This window comes from Rhopalosiphum padi, chromosome 2 (genome assembly GCF_020882245.1).
Source record: "Rhopalosiphum padi isolate XX-2018 chromosome 2, ASM2088224v1, whole genome shotgun sequence".
Lineage (NCBI taxonomy): Eukaryota > Metazoa > Arthropoda > Insecta > Hemiptera > Aphididae > Rhopalosiphum > Rhopalosiphum padi.
In genome coordinates this window covers 51,003,611-51,020,523 of record NC_083598.1, presented here as the reverse complement: position 1 = coordinate 51,020,523, position 16,913 = coordinate 51,003,611, and the positions used below count along the sequence as shown (strand labels likewise).

Genomic DNA, 16,913 nt, shown 5'->3' with positions numbered 1-16,913 from the left:
TTTTTTATCAAATAATGGTCAAAACACTTTGATAACAATAGGTATTACATCGTGTATTCGACTATTTCAAGTCCATTTGCGCCTCAAAATACATAATTTAACACTGCAATATTTTTATTCTTATTAGGTACTGAGTACTTTGAGCACAGAATAAATGAAACTTCTTATTAGAATAACAGGTGAAACTGATTTTTCTAAACGTTAAATTGTCCTTATTGTCCCTATTGTGTTTTGCGACGGGGACAATACATACATCAATTCCACGAAAACAAAATGTAAATTAATATATATATATATATATATGTATATTGTGTTGCATAAACGCCATAAACGTAAATACATTTTAATGAATTGCAGAAAAAAATTCTGGAAAATTTATTTCAGGTATAGTGAAAATCAACGTTTTCCTCTGTATTAATATGATACACTGGCGTGGCACATTCTTGACTTTTTCTGCGCATATGTCACCACGCTGTCTGACTGTCAGCTTTTTAGTATGTACACGTCGAAAAATGCACCAGACAGCATAGAGGACACACCTTCATTAGACAGGCCCACAACAGATTTTTGACTTATGTTATAATTAAAATAGTAGTAACAACATTATTTACGTCTGTGCCTACTACGATATTTTAGATAATAACAGCGTGTATAATTGCACGACAATGTATAATTGTTGACAAAGTAAGCCGACTAGGCCCGGGCCTAACCGAATTTTATTTGACTGTTTGGTTCCATATGATAGGAAAAATCTTCCCAAATAGTTATAAACACACTTACACAGTCACACAGAACAGAACAAAACTGGCCTACCCAATTATTTTGTGCTGGACACGCCACTGGTGTATTGAGCATATTAAAGTATTTTAATTCGTGGGTTACCAATACATACACTGATACACTTATATATAATACCTATATAATTATTTATCACTAACAAGTTTGATGTAGCAGACATTGCTGGTGGTTTATAGATTATAAATTTATAAACATTTGGTGGTAGTTACCAGTATACTGACAATTGGTCCATGTATAAAAAATTAAAATTCCATACACGGACAATTGGTCCTCATCATTATTTTAATCCCCGGTCTTTAGATAGTGAACATTTTTTAGTAATATTTTACTCATTTATAAGTATTACTAACAAACGATGTGTATATTAGTTTTATATTATCGGAATTAAATATCCAAATATTTGTATCTTTATTGAATCGATACAAATAATTAATTCTAAATCGATGATAACTTTGACAAAGAACAATGGAGATGTTTTCTTAAAAAATTTTTTGAAACCTTTTGAATAAGAAAAAAAAAATACAATACATCTATTTGTAAAAGTTTTTAATGTTTTTATATTAACTTATGAATTATTTGTATACCTTCAGATAAACACTTTCGAGAGTTTTGTAGATTGTCATTATTATTTTCGTGAATCATAGAAATATCCATTTTTATATTTTTTCTAAAAGTGTTATATTATTGAAAATACATTTAAAAAAAAAGTTTTATGCTAAAAAAAATATTGTATTAACTTTTAAGCCGGAGCTAAGTAAATTGAGTCCCGGATTTGAAAAGGTATAAGGTAAACTGAGTCCCTGGTTTTAATAGGTTATTCCAAAACAGCACATTTTCTCCTCACTTTTCAGGCTTAGGACTATCTGTTTTGTTAATCGAATAATTAGTGGTTGCCATATTTCATAATAATTAGCATTTAATTTTTATAGTATACTTTTTGACTGCATGTGACCAATACATAGTGAAATTAGAAAAATATGACACATTAATATGTTATTGATTGCTTAATAAGCACTTAAAATTAACAAACAATTTCACTAAGGAAAAATAAAGAATATATTAAGTACAAAACTCAAATATAAATTATTAATCGGTCATGAAAGGCAATTAATCATAAATGTATAAGTATTTCTAAACAGAGTAACATGTTAATTTATTGTTCCAAATTGATGAATTTTTAATATAGTTAATATAATTTGTACACAATATTGACAGAATTTCAATAATAAAATTAATTCTGCTTAATTAACGGTGTTATCAAATGGATTTAAATATGTTTATTGTACAAAAAACCAAAATAATTCGAACCATTTATAAAATGATGAATTACATACATAGAAAAAAATATATTAGCTAATTGTTAACCTAACTGCTTAACATACATAATCCAAAAGGAAGTAAAACCTTAGCAGTCTTATATACAATAAATAAATTTATAAATATTTCCATTTTTAAAGTTCATCTTTCTCAGCATCTCCAGCAGGTGTAGGTGGAACGCCACCAGTACTAGCATATAATTTTGATATGATTGGGTTGACAACGCTTTCCAATTCGGTTTTTTGTGTTTTGTATTGTTCTGGATCAGCATCTTGATTCTCATCCAACCATTTAATCTTAGCATCAATAATTTCTTCCATTTTGGTTTTTTCAGCATCGGATAACTAAGCATAGAAAAAATAATACATGAGAATGAATTAAAAAATATAAAAAAAATAATATCCTTACCTTTCCACCCAATTTTTCTTTATCACCGATTTGATTCTTTAATGAATATGCATAAGATTCTAAATCATTTCTGGATTCAACACGTTCCTTTAATTTCTTGTCATCATCCGCAAACTTCTCAGCTTCTTTGATCATACGTTCTATGTCGTCTGGTGTTAATCTATTTTGATCATTGGTAATGACAATCTTTTCTCTATTTCCAGTTCCTTTGTCTTCTGCACTAACTTGCAGAATACCGTTAGCATCAATTTCAAATGTTACTTCTATTTGTGGAACTCCTCTGGGTGCAGGGGGTATTCCAGTGAGATCGAATTTTCCTAGAAGATGATTATCCTTGGTCATTGGTCGTTCACCTTCAAATACTTGAATAGTAACAGTGTTTTGATTATCAGCAGCCGTGGAGAAAATTTGACTCTTCTTTGTTGGAATAACTGTATTACGTGGAATCAATTTGGTCATTACTCCACCAACAGTTTCAATACCCATAGTTAGAGGATTTACATCCAATAAAATGATTGCATCTGTATCTTGTTCACCAGATAAAACTCCGGCTTGAACAGCAGCACCGTAAGCTACAGCTTCATCAGGATTAATACCACGGGATGGTTCCTTTCCATTGAAATACTCTTTAACTAGCTGTTGAACTTTAGGTATTCTAGTACTACCACCAACTAACACAATTTCATCAATATCTTTTTTATTCATATCAGCATCCTCCATAACTTTTTGTACGGGTTTCATGGTAGATCTAAACAAATCCATGTTAAGTTCTTCAAATTTAGCACGAGTCAGAGTTTCAGAGAAATCATCTCCTTCAAAGAAACTTTCAATTTCAATGCGCACTTGATGACTGGCAGAAAGACCACGTTTTGCCTTTTCTACTTCACGTCTCAATTTTTGAACTGCACGGTTATCTTTTCTAATGTCTTTACCCTTCTTTTTCTTGTACAACTTAATGAAATGATCCATTACTCTCTGATCAAAATCTTCTCCACCTAAATGAGTATCTCCATTGGTAGAAACTACTTCAAAGACACCATTATCAATTGTCAACAATGATACATCAAAGGTACCACCGCCCAAATCAAATACCAAAACATTCTTTTCTCCTTCTCTTTTATCTAAACCATATGCTATAGCTGCCGCTGTTGGCTCATTAATGATTCTCATGACTGTAAGACCAGCAATAGCTCCTGCATCTTTTGTAGCTTGACGTTGACCATCATTGAAATAAGCAGGTACAGTAACGACTGCATGTGTTACAGTTTTGCCCAAGTATGCTTCAGCAGTTTCTTTCATCTTAGCTAAAACCATAGCAGAAATTTCTTCGGGCGCAAAAACCTTGGATGTACCTTCAATTGTTTCAACTTCAATGTGAGGTTTAGTATTTTTTTCAACGACCTAAAAAAAAAATTACAAAATATGAATACAAGATTATTGAAAATGTATAAAAATATGATTATATACCTTGAAGGGGAAGAACTTAACGTCATGTTGAACATTAACATCAGACCAATCACGGCCGATTAATCGTTTAGCATCAAATACTGTGTTTTCAGGATTTGTTGTAAGCTGATTTTTAGCTGCATCTCCAATAAGACGTTCTCCTTCTTTGGTGAATGCAACATATGATGGTGTAATTCTGTTACCTTGATCATTGGCTATTATTTCTACTCGTCCATTTTTGTATACACCAACACTAAAAGGTAAATAATAAATATATTAATTACATTCAAATAAAAAAGAATAATTTTGTAATAGTATTTAATGAAAATTAACATCACAATAAATAAAAACGATGGTTGAAGTTTACAACAAAAGTTTAATTCTTTAAATGTATAATAGAAAAAAATATTATTTTAAAAAATTTAATTAAATAATACCAAGAATAAATATATTGATAAGTAAGATATTAATATTTCTGCAGATATCCAATTTCAAAGATATATTACTATGGGTAATTTGGTTGATTAGTAGATTAAATATTATTTCATTCCAAACATTAACTATCACTGTGATAGTTAATATATTTTAAATGTAAATTTTGAATCATGAACATAAATTTTGATCATAAGAATCTTATGAACAATAATAAAAGAAAAAAAAATCCAATTTAATGTTATCCTTATGCCACCTGTACAAAATGATGAGTCACAGGTTAAGTACTTAAAATCATTTAAATAAAAGTTACCCATTCAAAAATATAATTGTTTTCATATAGATGGAAATTAAAATGATGAATTAATTATGAGAAACTTAATAACAATTTCTATTATTAATATGCTTATTTATTTATTAACCTAGCATATGGTTTGTAAGTTGTGTACTTGAAATGTTTTTATCGAGTAAATAAAATATTAATATAATTATAGAAAAATGAAAAATGTGTTAATAAAAACAGGTTATTTATATCTAACATAAGTAAACAAATTAATAAATTATAATTACCATGAATATGTTGTGCCTAAATCAATTCCAATAACCGTACCAAGTTCATCTTTAGATTTTGTTCCTTCTTTAGACGCAATAGGGCTGACTAAAAATAACAGTGCCCAAAAAGCACAAATGGACTTTCGATGGTCCATGCCCATTTCTTGATTTCTGTAAAAAATAAAAACTATAATTATAACTAAACGCTATTCAAAATAATATAAATGTAATTAATTTCGTTATTAGAATATCGAGAGAATTTAAAGCAAACCGTTTATATTTACCAAAACAATGACCGCAAATTGAATAGATTAACAACGAGAAATTAAAAAAATTAAAAAATTAATTGTATATTGAACAAAAAACCGGAGACTCAGGAGTCGGGAAAATGATGACGATGGCGGAGCACAAGTAGTCAGACCGAAAAAGAAATAACCGAACACATACACAATACTAACGAGAATGAGAAATGAAACACCGGAAAACTGGCGAATTGCTGCCTTCGTTTCATATCTATATACAGTTATACAGACATGTGGGCTATTGTTATTGGTCGGCCACCAATCACTTGTCTCGTTCTCATTGGTCCACGTTCGATGACGGAGAAGTGAAAAAAAAATCGAAAATCCAACATAACCTCAAATACTTGAAGCGTCACTGGATACCGTGAACGTTATTCAGTTACACGGTATGTGGTAAACACTTATCATATTATTATTATAATTATGATATTAGCGTGTGATTAATGTTTTCGTTATCCATATAAGTGGAAAAAAATTTAACCCTTGCCCTTCACGAAATCATTCGAGTCGCCCGCCAAGGTGAAGTTTCAATTTTCTTCGGCAACATAGGTCGTCAATTGTCATCGCCCGTTTGTGCCATATAATTGTAAATAATATAATTTTGCATCAAGTAAACTAAAAATGGCGTTTTCAATTTCTTTTAACACGTCTTCGGTCTTGACAGTAAGTACAATTATTTTCACTCTTATGTCACACCCTGATACTACTATATTCGTAGATCATATATATATATATATATATATATATTTGATGGGATCCCTATCTATAAATATAAAATGCCTTATTAAAATCATCCAATTTAAAAAATTGTGACACCAGTTGATATATTAGGATCATTAATATTTATTATGTTTAATCCATGTTAATTCCATTGCATATCTAGCAGAATATTTTTAAAATTATATAATTTTTATATTACAGAATACTGCCAAAATACTTAAAAGATCAATAACTACTACTCGTGTATTGGCAAATAAACAGGTAAATTAAGGTATAATGTAAAATAGTATCTATTGTCTACTGAGTATTGGATTATGTTTAGATGACTGTTCGAGATGCACTGAATTCAGCTATGGATGATGAAATGGAACGTGATGAAAGGGTTTTCATATTAGGTGAAGAAGTAGCTATGTATGACGGTGCATATAAAGTTTCTAGGGGATTGTACAAAAAATACGGTGAAAAACGTGTGATTGATACTCCTATTACAGAAATTGGATTTGCCGGAATTGCTGTTGGTGCAGCAATGGTATTATATTTTATTTAAATATCACTTTTTTCATCTTTAAAAATCTATTTTATTTGATTTCAATAATTTTATGATATAGAAAAGTACCTTATTAATCTATTGAATTGTTTTTAGGCTGGATTAAGACCAATCTGTGAGTTCATGACATTCAACTTTTCATTGCAAGCTATTGATCATGTTATTAATTCTGCTGCAAAAACGTTTTATATGTCTGCTGGCATGGTAATAAAATTAATAATTTTTTATTTTTACAAATTATTAATAAATAGTTGCGCTGCAATTTTTTCAGTGACCCACTTGCAATTAAGACAAATCACAAATGCAAAATCTTTTCTTTTTTTTTTATGGTTTTTTGAACTTGCTTTGAATAAAATAATTTATTCAAAAATTGTAAATTATTATATTTTAAAGTTTGACTTATTATAACAGTATATAAATATTTTCTCAAAATATGTAATTGTTAAATTAACAATTTTTTTAAGTTGTACAATAAATAATGTACCAGACTTAAACTTCATACCCTTAAAAATATTACTCCATAATATTTGTTATTATTTTACTTAAAAATAAATTGCAACTTATTTTTATTTTACAAGTATTTAGAGAAAGAAAACACTGCAAGTTGATATAATATTAAATTTAATTAGTCTTATTTAATAAATTTATTATTTCAGGTAAATGTACCAATCGTGTTTAGAGGACCAAATGGAGCAGCATCTGGTGTTGCTGCTCAACATTCTCAATGTTTTGGAGCTTGGTATAGTCAATGTCCAGGTTTAAAAGTAATGCAATATATTAAATTAACAACCATTTGTTTAAATAATTATTTACAAGATTATGTTGATATTTTTATACATAATATTAACTATACATTTTAGGTTATCTCTCCGTACAATTCTGAGGATGCTAGAGGATTATTAAAAGCAGCAATAAGAGATCCGGATCCAGTTGTGTTTTTAGAGAATGAATTATTATATGGTAATCAATATCCTATAACAGATGAAGTATTGGAAAAAGATTTTGTACTACCTATTGGGAAAGCAAAGATTGAAAGAAAGGGTAAGGTTTAGAATATTATGTTTTTGATAGAATTAATAATTATTTTATTTGTTTATTGATTGTGTATTTAGGTGATCATATTACATTCGTAGCACACTCCAAAGGAGTTGAATTAGCTTTGGATGCAGCAAAAGAGTTATCTTCAGTCGGGATTGAAGCAGAAGTTATAAACTTACGGTCATTAAGACCACTTGATATTAATACAATAATACAATCAGTGGTTCGAACCAATCATATTATATCGATAGAACAAGGATGGCCATATGCTGGTATTGGATCAGAAATATCTGCTCAAATTATGGAGAGTAAGATATAAAATCACAAATAGTATATCTATATTTTATGAATTAATTTGAACAAAATATTTTTATTAATTTTAGGTGAGGCTTTCTATCACTTAGATGCACCAGTCATAAGAGTAACAGGTGCAGATGTTCCAATGCCATATACCAAATCATTAGAAATTGCTGCATTGCCACAAATAAACAACATTGTAGATGCTGCTAAAAAGTTATTAGGTGTTTAAACCTTACTCAATTCTATTATATTAATGTAACAAATAAAATCTGATTTAATATTTAGGTGCAATTTGGCCTACTCAATTTAATTAAAAATAAAATTGTAGGACAAATAAATTCCATGTATGTTTTAAATTAAAATCTGTGTTAATGTTGTCTTGTTAATATAATTTGTTAAAAAAAAAAAATAAAGCAAAATTAGGTAACAGTTTTATTATTTTTAATATTATATTTAAATCATCTTGAAATTGTACCTGATTGCCACACTTTATTTATGCATAATTTTCTGTTAGCATAATATTAGATATCTCAAGACAGTTGATATTGTGCTTCATAGACATGTATAATTGTATCTCAATTTACAACATTTATAAATAAAAGGCACTGTTTCAATTATCATTGTATATTCAATTTAATATTTTTATTATCTTAGAAATATTTTTATCATACTTGTCATATTATTTTTGACAGTCTTTTGTTTGTACAGGTTTTGATTTTATCAAATTTGTTGCTTGTAAATCACCACTGATGGCAATGTAACAAAAGGCACCCCCTTCAGCTGGTGTTGGTTGGTCAGACAAAAACTCGTTTACATCATACTGTGTGGGTACGGTTAATGGATATTCGTCTTTTAATTTTTCCATAGCATTTCCTAGATTCTCTAATGGTCCGTCGGGTGGAGGGTGTTCAAATGGTCCAGTCAGCCGCAAATCATACAAGTAGCCCAGTAATGCCATCATGTAATCATTTCGTACACCTTTCATTTGTGTACACGCAATATCCATACGTACACCGCACAACTTCTGTAACCATTTCGCTACTCTGGTTTTATCTTGTACGGTAGTCATAAGAGCGGCATAAGGTCGAGCAATATGAAGTAGATACTGAAATTCCCAATCGAGTAATGAACTAAATAAAGCTTTTTTATTCTTATTAGTTTTTGGACCATCTCTTTTGAAATTTGGATCTTCAACTAACTGGTCTCTATCTTCTAAAGACATGTTTGTTGTATCAATAACTGACTCGTTGTCGTCACCCTCTTCTTCTTCTTCGGGACATTTATCGTGTATGCTACATACAGATGGGCTATTTTCTTCGTCTTTTAACATTTCTTCCCACATGTTATCAACTTCCCATGTAGCCAATGGGATAGTAGGTATAGTAAAACTTTCAGGTGATTTTAAAGGACCAATAGGAGGAATTGACTTGAATACACCATACATTTCATCATTGAGAATAGATAGAATCATGTTGAATAGATATCTGTTGCGTTTAATTTTAAAGAACTCCGTTGCATATTCTGCAGCATATAGTTTTCTGATCCAAGGTATTACCTTCTCTTTATCTTTTTCTTTGCTCAAGTTGGGTGCAAACTTCTTTAACATAGCAGTATAATACACAAATTCAATATTAATTGAATCATCGTTTGCAACACAGACAACTTTTTCAGTTGGATTTCCGAGCATTGATGATTGACGACTCATTCCAGAACGAGTACTAGATCTATCATTGCTTTCCGAGTCTCTTTCTGATGACATATTGTTAAATTATTACTTAAAACTTAATAATTATATAAACTATGAGCAGCAGATTATTTAAAAGTTTTTATTTTAATGGTTGATAGGTTTATAAAATAAAATACACTAACAATCAAAGCTGAATGTTATAAATATACAAGAAAATTGTTTGTTAATTATATAAAGCCAGTATATAAAAATGAACAGTTATAAATATAAATATATTTATTGAGTAAAAAAAAGCACTTTAATTTATTAGAAAGGAAAACACTCACCATAAAAAATCATGAATTATTATTTTTATTATTTATTTTTAAAGTATTACATGACGAACAATACAATATTATATCTTCTGATGGTTTTTTTTTTTTTTTATGTACTTGCTTAATCTCTTTGAGCAATTTGAGTTAAATGACGATCAACTTCTTGTTCGTTTAAAACCCTGTTAAAATAATATATGTATATTAAAATGTTTACTCAATAAAATTAAAATGACGTTATACCAACATGTATTATACCCATTTTACTAATGCATAACTCGGGAACGTATTCAGGAGGGGGGTTTGGGGTTTAAACCCCAGTTTATTTAAAATTGAATGAAATAGAAACCATAATTTAATAACAAAAACTATAAAATATAAAAAAAGATTTCATTTGAACTTGTTAACATTTTGATTATCAATTTAAAAATACATTCCCTGTATGAATAAAACCAATTTGAAGGTAAAAATAAAATTATCTTATAATAATTATAATTATAATTATTATTTCATATGTACAAATACATGATGTAGAATTTAAGTATACATATATCATGCACAGTTAAAAATGAATGAGTTGTATACATATATTTTTGAAAGTAGGATTTAACTTACACAAATTCCTTGTTCTCGGTTGTTACAATACCAACTTCAATATCACTGGGTTTAAAATCAACAGCTAGAACGTGTGACAAACATGATATGGCTAACTAAAATGTAATACAAAAATTGTTAAAGAAATGTAATAAAATTTACAAATATTTTTAGAAAATAATTAAAAAGTTTATACTTCAATAGCCTCGTCTTTTGAGTATTCCTTCTTTTTTTTCAATTTTTTTTCTAAATAAGTATTAGCTTCTGTTTGTTTTGTTCCAACTGCAATAGCATGGAATGAACAATAATATCCTGCAGGATCTGTCTTGTATACCATAGGTCCTTTTCTATCATCAGTCCCAATTAATATCATACCTTGAGATGAAAAAAATAATATAAGAAGTATTTGAATACATTTAACATATCTTTTACTAACTGCATCCCAATGGTCTCATTTCAGCATTTTGTGTGTATACTTGAGAAATATCAGCCATACGACTACATAATGTTTCCACTGGCATTTCAAAACCATTTTTGTATTTATATTCACATGCTTCAGCTCTAGCTCTATACACTTGAGAATGACCATCAGCTAGAAAAATAAAAAAATAATTTTATATTATAATTTATATTTGTAATTTTGAAAAATTAAAATATTTTACAAAACAATTAGAATAAAATAAATTTCTTATTCACCTGTCATTCCAGTCATAACGCATCCAATATTTTTTGTAATTCGAAACAAATGAGTTACAGTTTTAGGATCAATTAATTTGTCCTAAAAAAAAATTAATCAAATAGTAATGAAAATGAAATTTCTAAGGTACTTGTCTACAATAAGTGTATTCAAGTCATACAAAATTTTAATATTACATATTAATTTAATAAAATGTGTGATATTAATCTAAATGCAAAAATATTCTTACATATATAAAAACATTAATTATTAATATGCATATGGATAAAATTTAGAGTAGTTTAGTGCAGATCTTGGTAGATATGATTTAAATTGTTGGAATTCATTATTTAGAAAAATAATTATAATTATGAACTTTAATCTATGTCTGCCAGTCATTACATTATAATATTGTATTTAAGGTATTCAAATTTAAATAATTTGTATTTCAGTCAAAAAAATACCTCAATGAGAATCGTATTTTGTGAATATATACAAAGGGGAAAAATTAAGCAAATACTTAACTTACATAAAAGCAATGATTTATTAATTCACATTAGCCAGTAATTTAATTAAATACAACCCGAATGTTAAGCCAGGTTTGTATTTTGAGTTTATGATAATCATACGTAAATAAACTCCTATAGCACTATCTGTTTTTTTAATAAAAAAAATGTATAAATTCTCAATTATGATTAGGTTTAATACTTTAATAATATGAGACATTGGCCAGGAGTGTTGCTGTCCCCACAGATTCTTAAGCATTTTAATAAATGCAACCAAAAATATGAATATAGCAAAACCATGTATCAATATTGCTAATGATTTTAAAGGTACTATTTTGGTGCTATTCTTACAGTTATTTTAGAACGGTTATAATTAATTAATAGTAGTGAATACTAACTGGAACTTTTCGCTGAGTAGCTACTACTGCAACATCAACTCCTTTAATTGCTACTGATGTAAGCCCACCTTGTAATATTGCTTTGATAGCATATTCTAAAAGAAATTATAAAAATTATGAATTTGATTAACGTATAAATATATTTTTATTTGTACTTTTGACTTACCAACTTGATAAAGCCTTCCTTCTGGAGAAAATATAGTTATGTGTCTGTCAAAACCGGCACTAGTTCCACGAGACATCTTCTTATATTGTTTAATTGATTAATTAAATGTAAAAAATTAAATTACTTTAAGCAACAGTGAACAATTTACAATATCATAAATTTGATTGTTTTGTTTTCTTGGATGATTTTCAAAATAATTTACTGTGGAACATAACCTCAACATTATCTTATCATCAAAAGATTATTATTTGTGTTCGTTGGTAACATTGAAAAAGATATAATGGCTGGTAGCGGCACTGATATATTTTATCACAGTGAGATAGTAGATTATATCTCGTATTGTGCTTATCAATTATCATAAGCAATGAACATTTGAATTCAATTTTTCAATTGCTTTCAACACGTTTTGTTGTGCTGTTCGTCTTCCGTCTCTGATGTCGACGGCCGTTAAACGTGGCCACAGGGATGACCTGGCCGATGTGGCTCCGGCAGCCAAGAAAGCTCGGGAACCGGAAACTGCTGAGCAGCGTGTTCTCGAAATCATCAAATGCTCAGGTAATAAGGGTGTATCCGACGAGGATCTCATCCGAGCATGTCCTGTGCTAACGATCGAGGAGCGCGTAGACGTGGTCAACAAGTTGATCACGTCCAATGCAATTACATTGCACAAGGTAAAAGACACGCTTAGATATAAGTATAAAGGACCGACAACGTCTACCCCCGGGGATGCCAACACTGAGGAGCTGGTCGTGTTTAATTTGATACGCGATTCAGGCAGAAAAGGTATATGGATACGAGACGTACGCATCAAATCCAATTTAGGATTGCCACGACTCAAGAAAATCCTCAAGTCACTGGAAACGAAAAAAGCCATCAAAGCGGTCAAATCTGTGGCAGCTAGCAGGAAAATTGTGTACATGTTGTTTGACCTGGAACCTGATAGTTCTATTACAGGTGGCGCATGGTACTCCAACCAAGAATTTGAGTCAGAGTTTATTGAGATACTAACTAAACACAGCTACAAGTTCTTGGAAGCAAAAAAGTCAAAAGCCTTAAAGAACACCACTATACGCAGTCCATTAGTCAAGTACAATACATCGTACGCAACTGCTGATCGTGTACTAGAGTTTATATCAAAAACTGGCATCAGCAAAGTTAGACTTACTGTAGAGGATATAATATCCATACTCGACCTATTGGTGTATGATGGTTTAGCTGCAAAGCGTGTAAATTCTGAAGGAAAAATAGAGTACCGTTCCACTAAAACTTTAATGAGCAAAATTGCTGTGAGTTTTTTGCCTTGTGGTAGCTGTCCAGTGATTAAACGATGTTCTGATGCTAATCAATTAAATTGTTTAAACTGTAAACATATGAAAATTTGGACTACAATTTGACTTGGTCATGTATGGTATGTGTTATGTAACCACCTATGTATTCAACTAATGTATCTGTTATTTAATATTAAAATAATGTTTTTATGATTAAACTTATATTTTTAGAATTTTTTTATTTTAATTATAACTTGAAAAAGTAGTTATCAACCTTTAAGACTGCTTATATTAATTTTAAAAAATTTTTAAATTTGTAATATGAAGACAAGTAATGTCAAATAGATTACTATCTAATGACTACTTTCTGAGGACAATCAATATTTATCTCAGAACATCAGTGCATTACAATTTACAAGTTGTAACTTATAAATTATGACACTATCATTGAAATACCTTCATTACTGTATTGCATAATAAATTTATATTTTAATATCATTAAATCTTGTATTATTACAATACTCGACTAAATTATATAGGTACTGAATAAAGTGGTACACAAAAATACATAATAATTAATAGTTCTACATTAGTATAATTAATAGTATAACTAATATAATATAATATTTTAATCATAGGTATGCTAAATTCTGGAATAAAATAATAATTTTTATTATTTTAGAACTCCATAAAATGTATTTTATAAATATTTTATATTCCCTCCAATAATTATGTTTTAATTTTTTACTTTTAATGTGTAAATAGAATATCATATATTTATAAGTTATTTCTAATGTTACTTGATCAAAAATATATTAATTGGATTAACAACTATATTTTTTGATTCTAATTGCTTAGGATATTGAATCAAGTTATATTTAAACCTAATCATATAGAATATAGTAAAAGTATAATATTATCCAAACATTTACAAACTATAAAAATATTAAATAATGACATAATATCAGAAAAATAGTTTAACTTATTTTAAACTGTTTGAATACCTCTCTATACTAAGCTCTACATGGAATAATACTTAAGTTAGGTATAGTCGTAGCAGTGCTATTGCAAATATCTGCGAGGCCTTAGGCAAAACAATACAATTTTCATATATATGTAATTATATCCAAGAGTGGTGTATATTTGAAAAAAAAAATTAATCTTAATAATTTAAGTCGAAATAACTGATTAAAATATTCAAAATTAAAAACATCAAATTATGATTTAACTCAAAATGTTAAGCTTAATAATATGGAAAAATACTAAGTTAAATAACTCAGTTAAAAAGTAATTAAATAATTAAATTTGAATTACTGCCTATAAAAAAAATAGATTACATACACATTAATACATTATAGTGATAAGAAGATTAATAATATCATTAATACAATTGTATACGATTTATATATATTAAAATTATATATATATAGATTTATATATTTTTAATACACAAAACTATAAAAGGAAGGCAAGCAGATGCCGCTTTACTGTACACTAGACGAGTAGGTCACTTCTCACTTTCATGAATGTGTTAAATTTAAATTCGACAGTTCAATTATTTAATGATATTATATCATAGTAACGCTAAATTTTACAAATTTGGCTTTGTTGATAACAACATCTTAAAACTAAGATTTTATCGTAAACTTACGTATATCTATTATCTTTGATGTAGAACATTCAAATAAGAGCTGCTCTTTCTTAATTGAAGATATGAACATAAATATTTTAGGGAATATAAAAAATGATTATCTATAGATATGTTAGCCAAATACGAGTTTAAATCATTATATTAGGTTGCCACCAAAAAGCAATTATTCGTGTTTATATGGGTCACAGTCAAATATTTTTAACAAAAATAAAATTTAAATCTAATTGTAGCAGGTATTATACAATCACATATCAGTCATATCACAGATCATTTCTCTATATTTGCTAGATTACCAATATCTAGCCGAGTTATTTCTGCTAATACAATTATAAAAAAAGAGTGTTAACTATAACCTCTTATTTAGTTTTTTAAGTCAAGAAAATTGGTCTGACTTAAATAGTACATCGAAGACTAATGAATTTATTGATATATTTTATTCAAAATTACTAAAGTATATTGAAAATACCTAATATGAAATTAAGTTAAATAAAAAAAAAAGTTCATTAGAGAAAGGGTATGTTAATTTCAGTTTGTCGTAAAAATAATAAAATGGTTAAAAAAAACATCCCAACAATTAAAATTTGTGTGCTTATTACATTAAATATCGAAATAAATTTACTTCAATGCTAAAAACTAGGAAAATATATTTTTACATGTTAAAATTGTCTTGTACAATTACTAGTTTTAAACTTACTTAGAAGTTAATTATCAATTTAACAGGAGCCAAAAATAATGGTCAAATATTTAACCCCCAAAAATTACAAAATTCAATTCAAATTTGAACTTATGAAATAGTTAAAAATGATTTAAATTTTCTTCAAAATTGCATTTCAAATAAATATAAACAAAATTGTGTCCGTGTATTTTGAATATTTTTATACAAATATTAATATATGAAAAAACAACTTAAATTGGATTTCGCATTAAATTGTTATGAATTTAGAACTAATAAATCATTTTTCATCGAAATTTATAAAAAAATTGAAAATTAGCTAAGCCTATAAATATAATCAAAATATTTTGAAAATATTGTAAATAAAAAATGATAATACTAACATTTTATAAAAATTTGAAGTATTTAAAAATATTGTGAGTTGTGACTATAATTTTCTGATATTTTTTAGTTAGTAAATAAACATTTTTTGAGGAACATCTTACCTATTAAATTTTTAATTTTCAAGTATTTTTACACATAAATACATTTGTTATCGTCATTTATAGAAAAAAAATTTAAATAAATTGAAGTTTTCAATTGTCTGTAAATAATAAATATAGCTTAAAAAGCTAATATAACGTATATAAAATTATGATATAATTATTTGGTGAAAATGTCCATGGTTTCCAAAAGTTCATACGGTTATTCTTTTTCAAATTAGGTACATCAAATAAACAAAACATATTTTTTCAAAAACTGGATTTGCGTAAAAATTTCCATTTTTCCTTGAAGTTATTGTTTGTTTTTCCTGATTATAAAAAAAGTACTGGGGATTTTTAATTTTGTTCTTTGTGAAGGACAGTTTAGATAACATTTTCTATCCAAAACTACTCAAAGCCAAACATTGAATCATATACTATATAAATATATAATCATTTATACAGATAATAGCTAAGTATGAAAAAATTACACATCATTCATCTACTTAGAACTATACATAGAGAAAGAATATAAAATAATTGTATATGAGACAGACTGTATTAGGTGAAAATATTAACACTACAGTTGTTATGAATATTTGCAGTATTCTACACAATTAAATAATTTATTTATTGCCACTTACCTACCGATTGTCCTGCAA

The 16,913-nt window shown here is 27.9% G+C and overlaps 5 protein-coding genes across 5 annotated transcripts; 2 read left to right on the top strand and 3 right to left on the bottom strand.

Moving 5' to 3' along the window:
• Positions 1-1,926: 1,926 nt before the first annotated feature.
• On the bottom strand, positions 1,927-5,455 carry LOC132920460 (endoplasmic reticulum chaperone BiP). Its single transcript, XM_060982867.1, has 5 exons — positions 5,238-5,455; positions 4,972-5,124; positions 3,991-4,222; positions 2,524-3,924; positions 1,927-2,459 (listed from the first exon to the last, which is right to left on the bottom strand). Exons 2-5 carry the CDS (start codon positions 5,112-5,114, stop codon positions 2,250-2,252), a joined length of 1,986 nt encoding a protein of 661 aa, XP_060838850.1. The 5' UTR covers positions 5,115-5,124; positions 5,238-5,455; the 3' UTR covers positions 1,927-2,249.
• Positions 5,456-5,710: 255 nt separating this feature from the next.
• On the top strand, positions 5,711-8,475 carry LOC132920462 (pyruvate dehydrogenase E1 component subunit beta, mitochondrial). The gene is made up of 8 exons (XM_060982868.1): positions 5,711-5,918; positions 6,177-6,236; positions 6,298-6,504; positions 6,619-6,726; positions 7,179-7,286; positions 7,383-7,563; positions 7,635-7,868; positions 7,944-8,475. Exons 1-8 carry the CDS (start codon positions 5,877-5,879, stop codon positions 8,087-8,089), a joined length of 1,086 nt encoding a protein of 361 aa, XP_060838851.1. The 5' UTR covers positions 5,711-5,876; the 3' UTR covers positions 8,090-8,475.
• On the bottom strand, positions 8,291-9,736 carry LOC132920463 (uncharacterized). The gene has a single exon (XM_060982869.1). It carries the CDS (start codon positions 9,617-9,619, stop codon positions 8,540-8,542), a length of 1,080 nt encoding a protein of 359 aa, XP_060838852.1. The 5' UTR covers positions 9,620-9,736; the 3' UTR covers positions 8,291-8,539.
• Positions 9,737-9,875: 139 nt separating this feature from the next.
• Positions 9,876-12,393, bottom strand: LOC132920466 (proteasome subunit alpha type-6-like). The gene is made up of 7 exons (XM_060982873.1): positions 12,199-12,393; positions 12,033-12,127; positions 11,149-11,230; positions 10,889-11,044; positions 10,649-10,827; positions 10,474-10,568; positions 9,876-10,040 (listed from the first exon to the last, which is right to left on the bottom strand). The coding sequence occupies exons 1-7, from the start codon at positions 12,272-12,274 to the stop codon at positions 9,983-9,985; spliced, it is 741 nt and encodes a 246-aa protein (XP_060838856.1). The 5' UTR covers positions 12,275-12,393; the 3' UTR covers positions 9,876-9,982.
• Positions 12,394-12,555: 162 nt separating this feature from the next.
• On the top strand, positions 12,556-13,688 carry LOC132920464 (probable DNA-directed RNA polymerase III subunit RPC6). The gene has a single exon (XM_060982870.1). The coding sequence runs from the start codon at positions 12,633-12,635 to the stop codon at positions 13,590-13,592; it is 960 nt and encodes a 319-aa protein (XP_060838853.1). The 5' UTR covers positions 12,556-12,632; the 3' UTR covers positions 13,593-13,688.
• Positions 13,689-16,913: the final 3,225 nt, after the last annotated feature.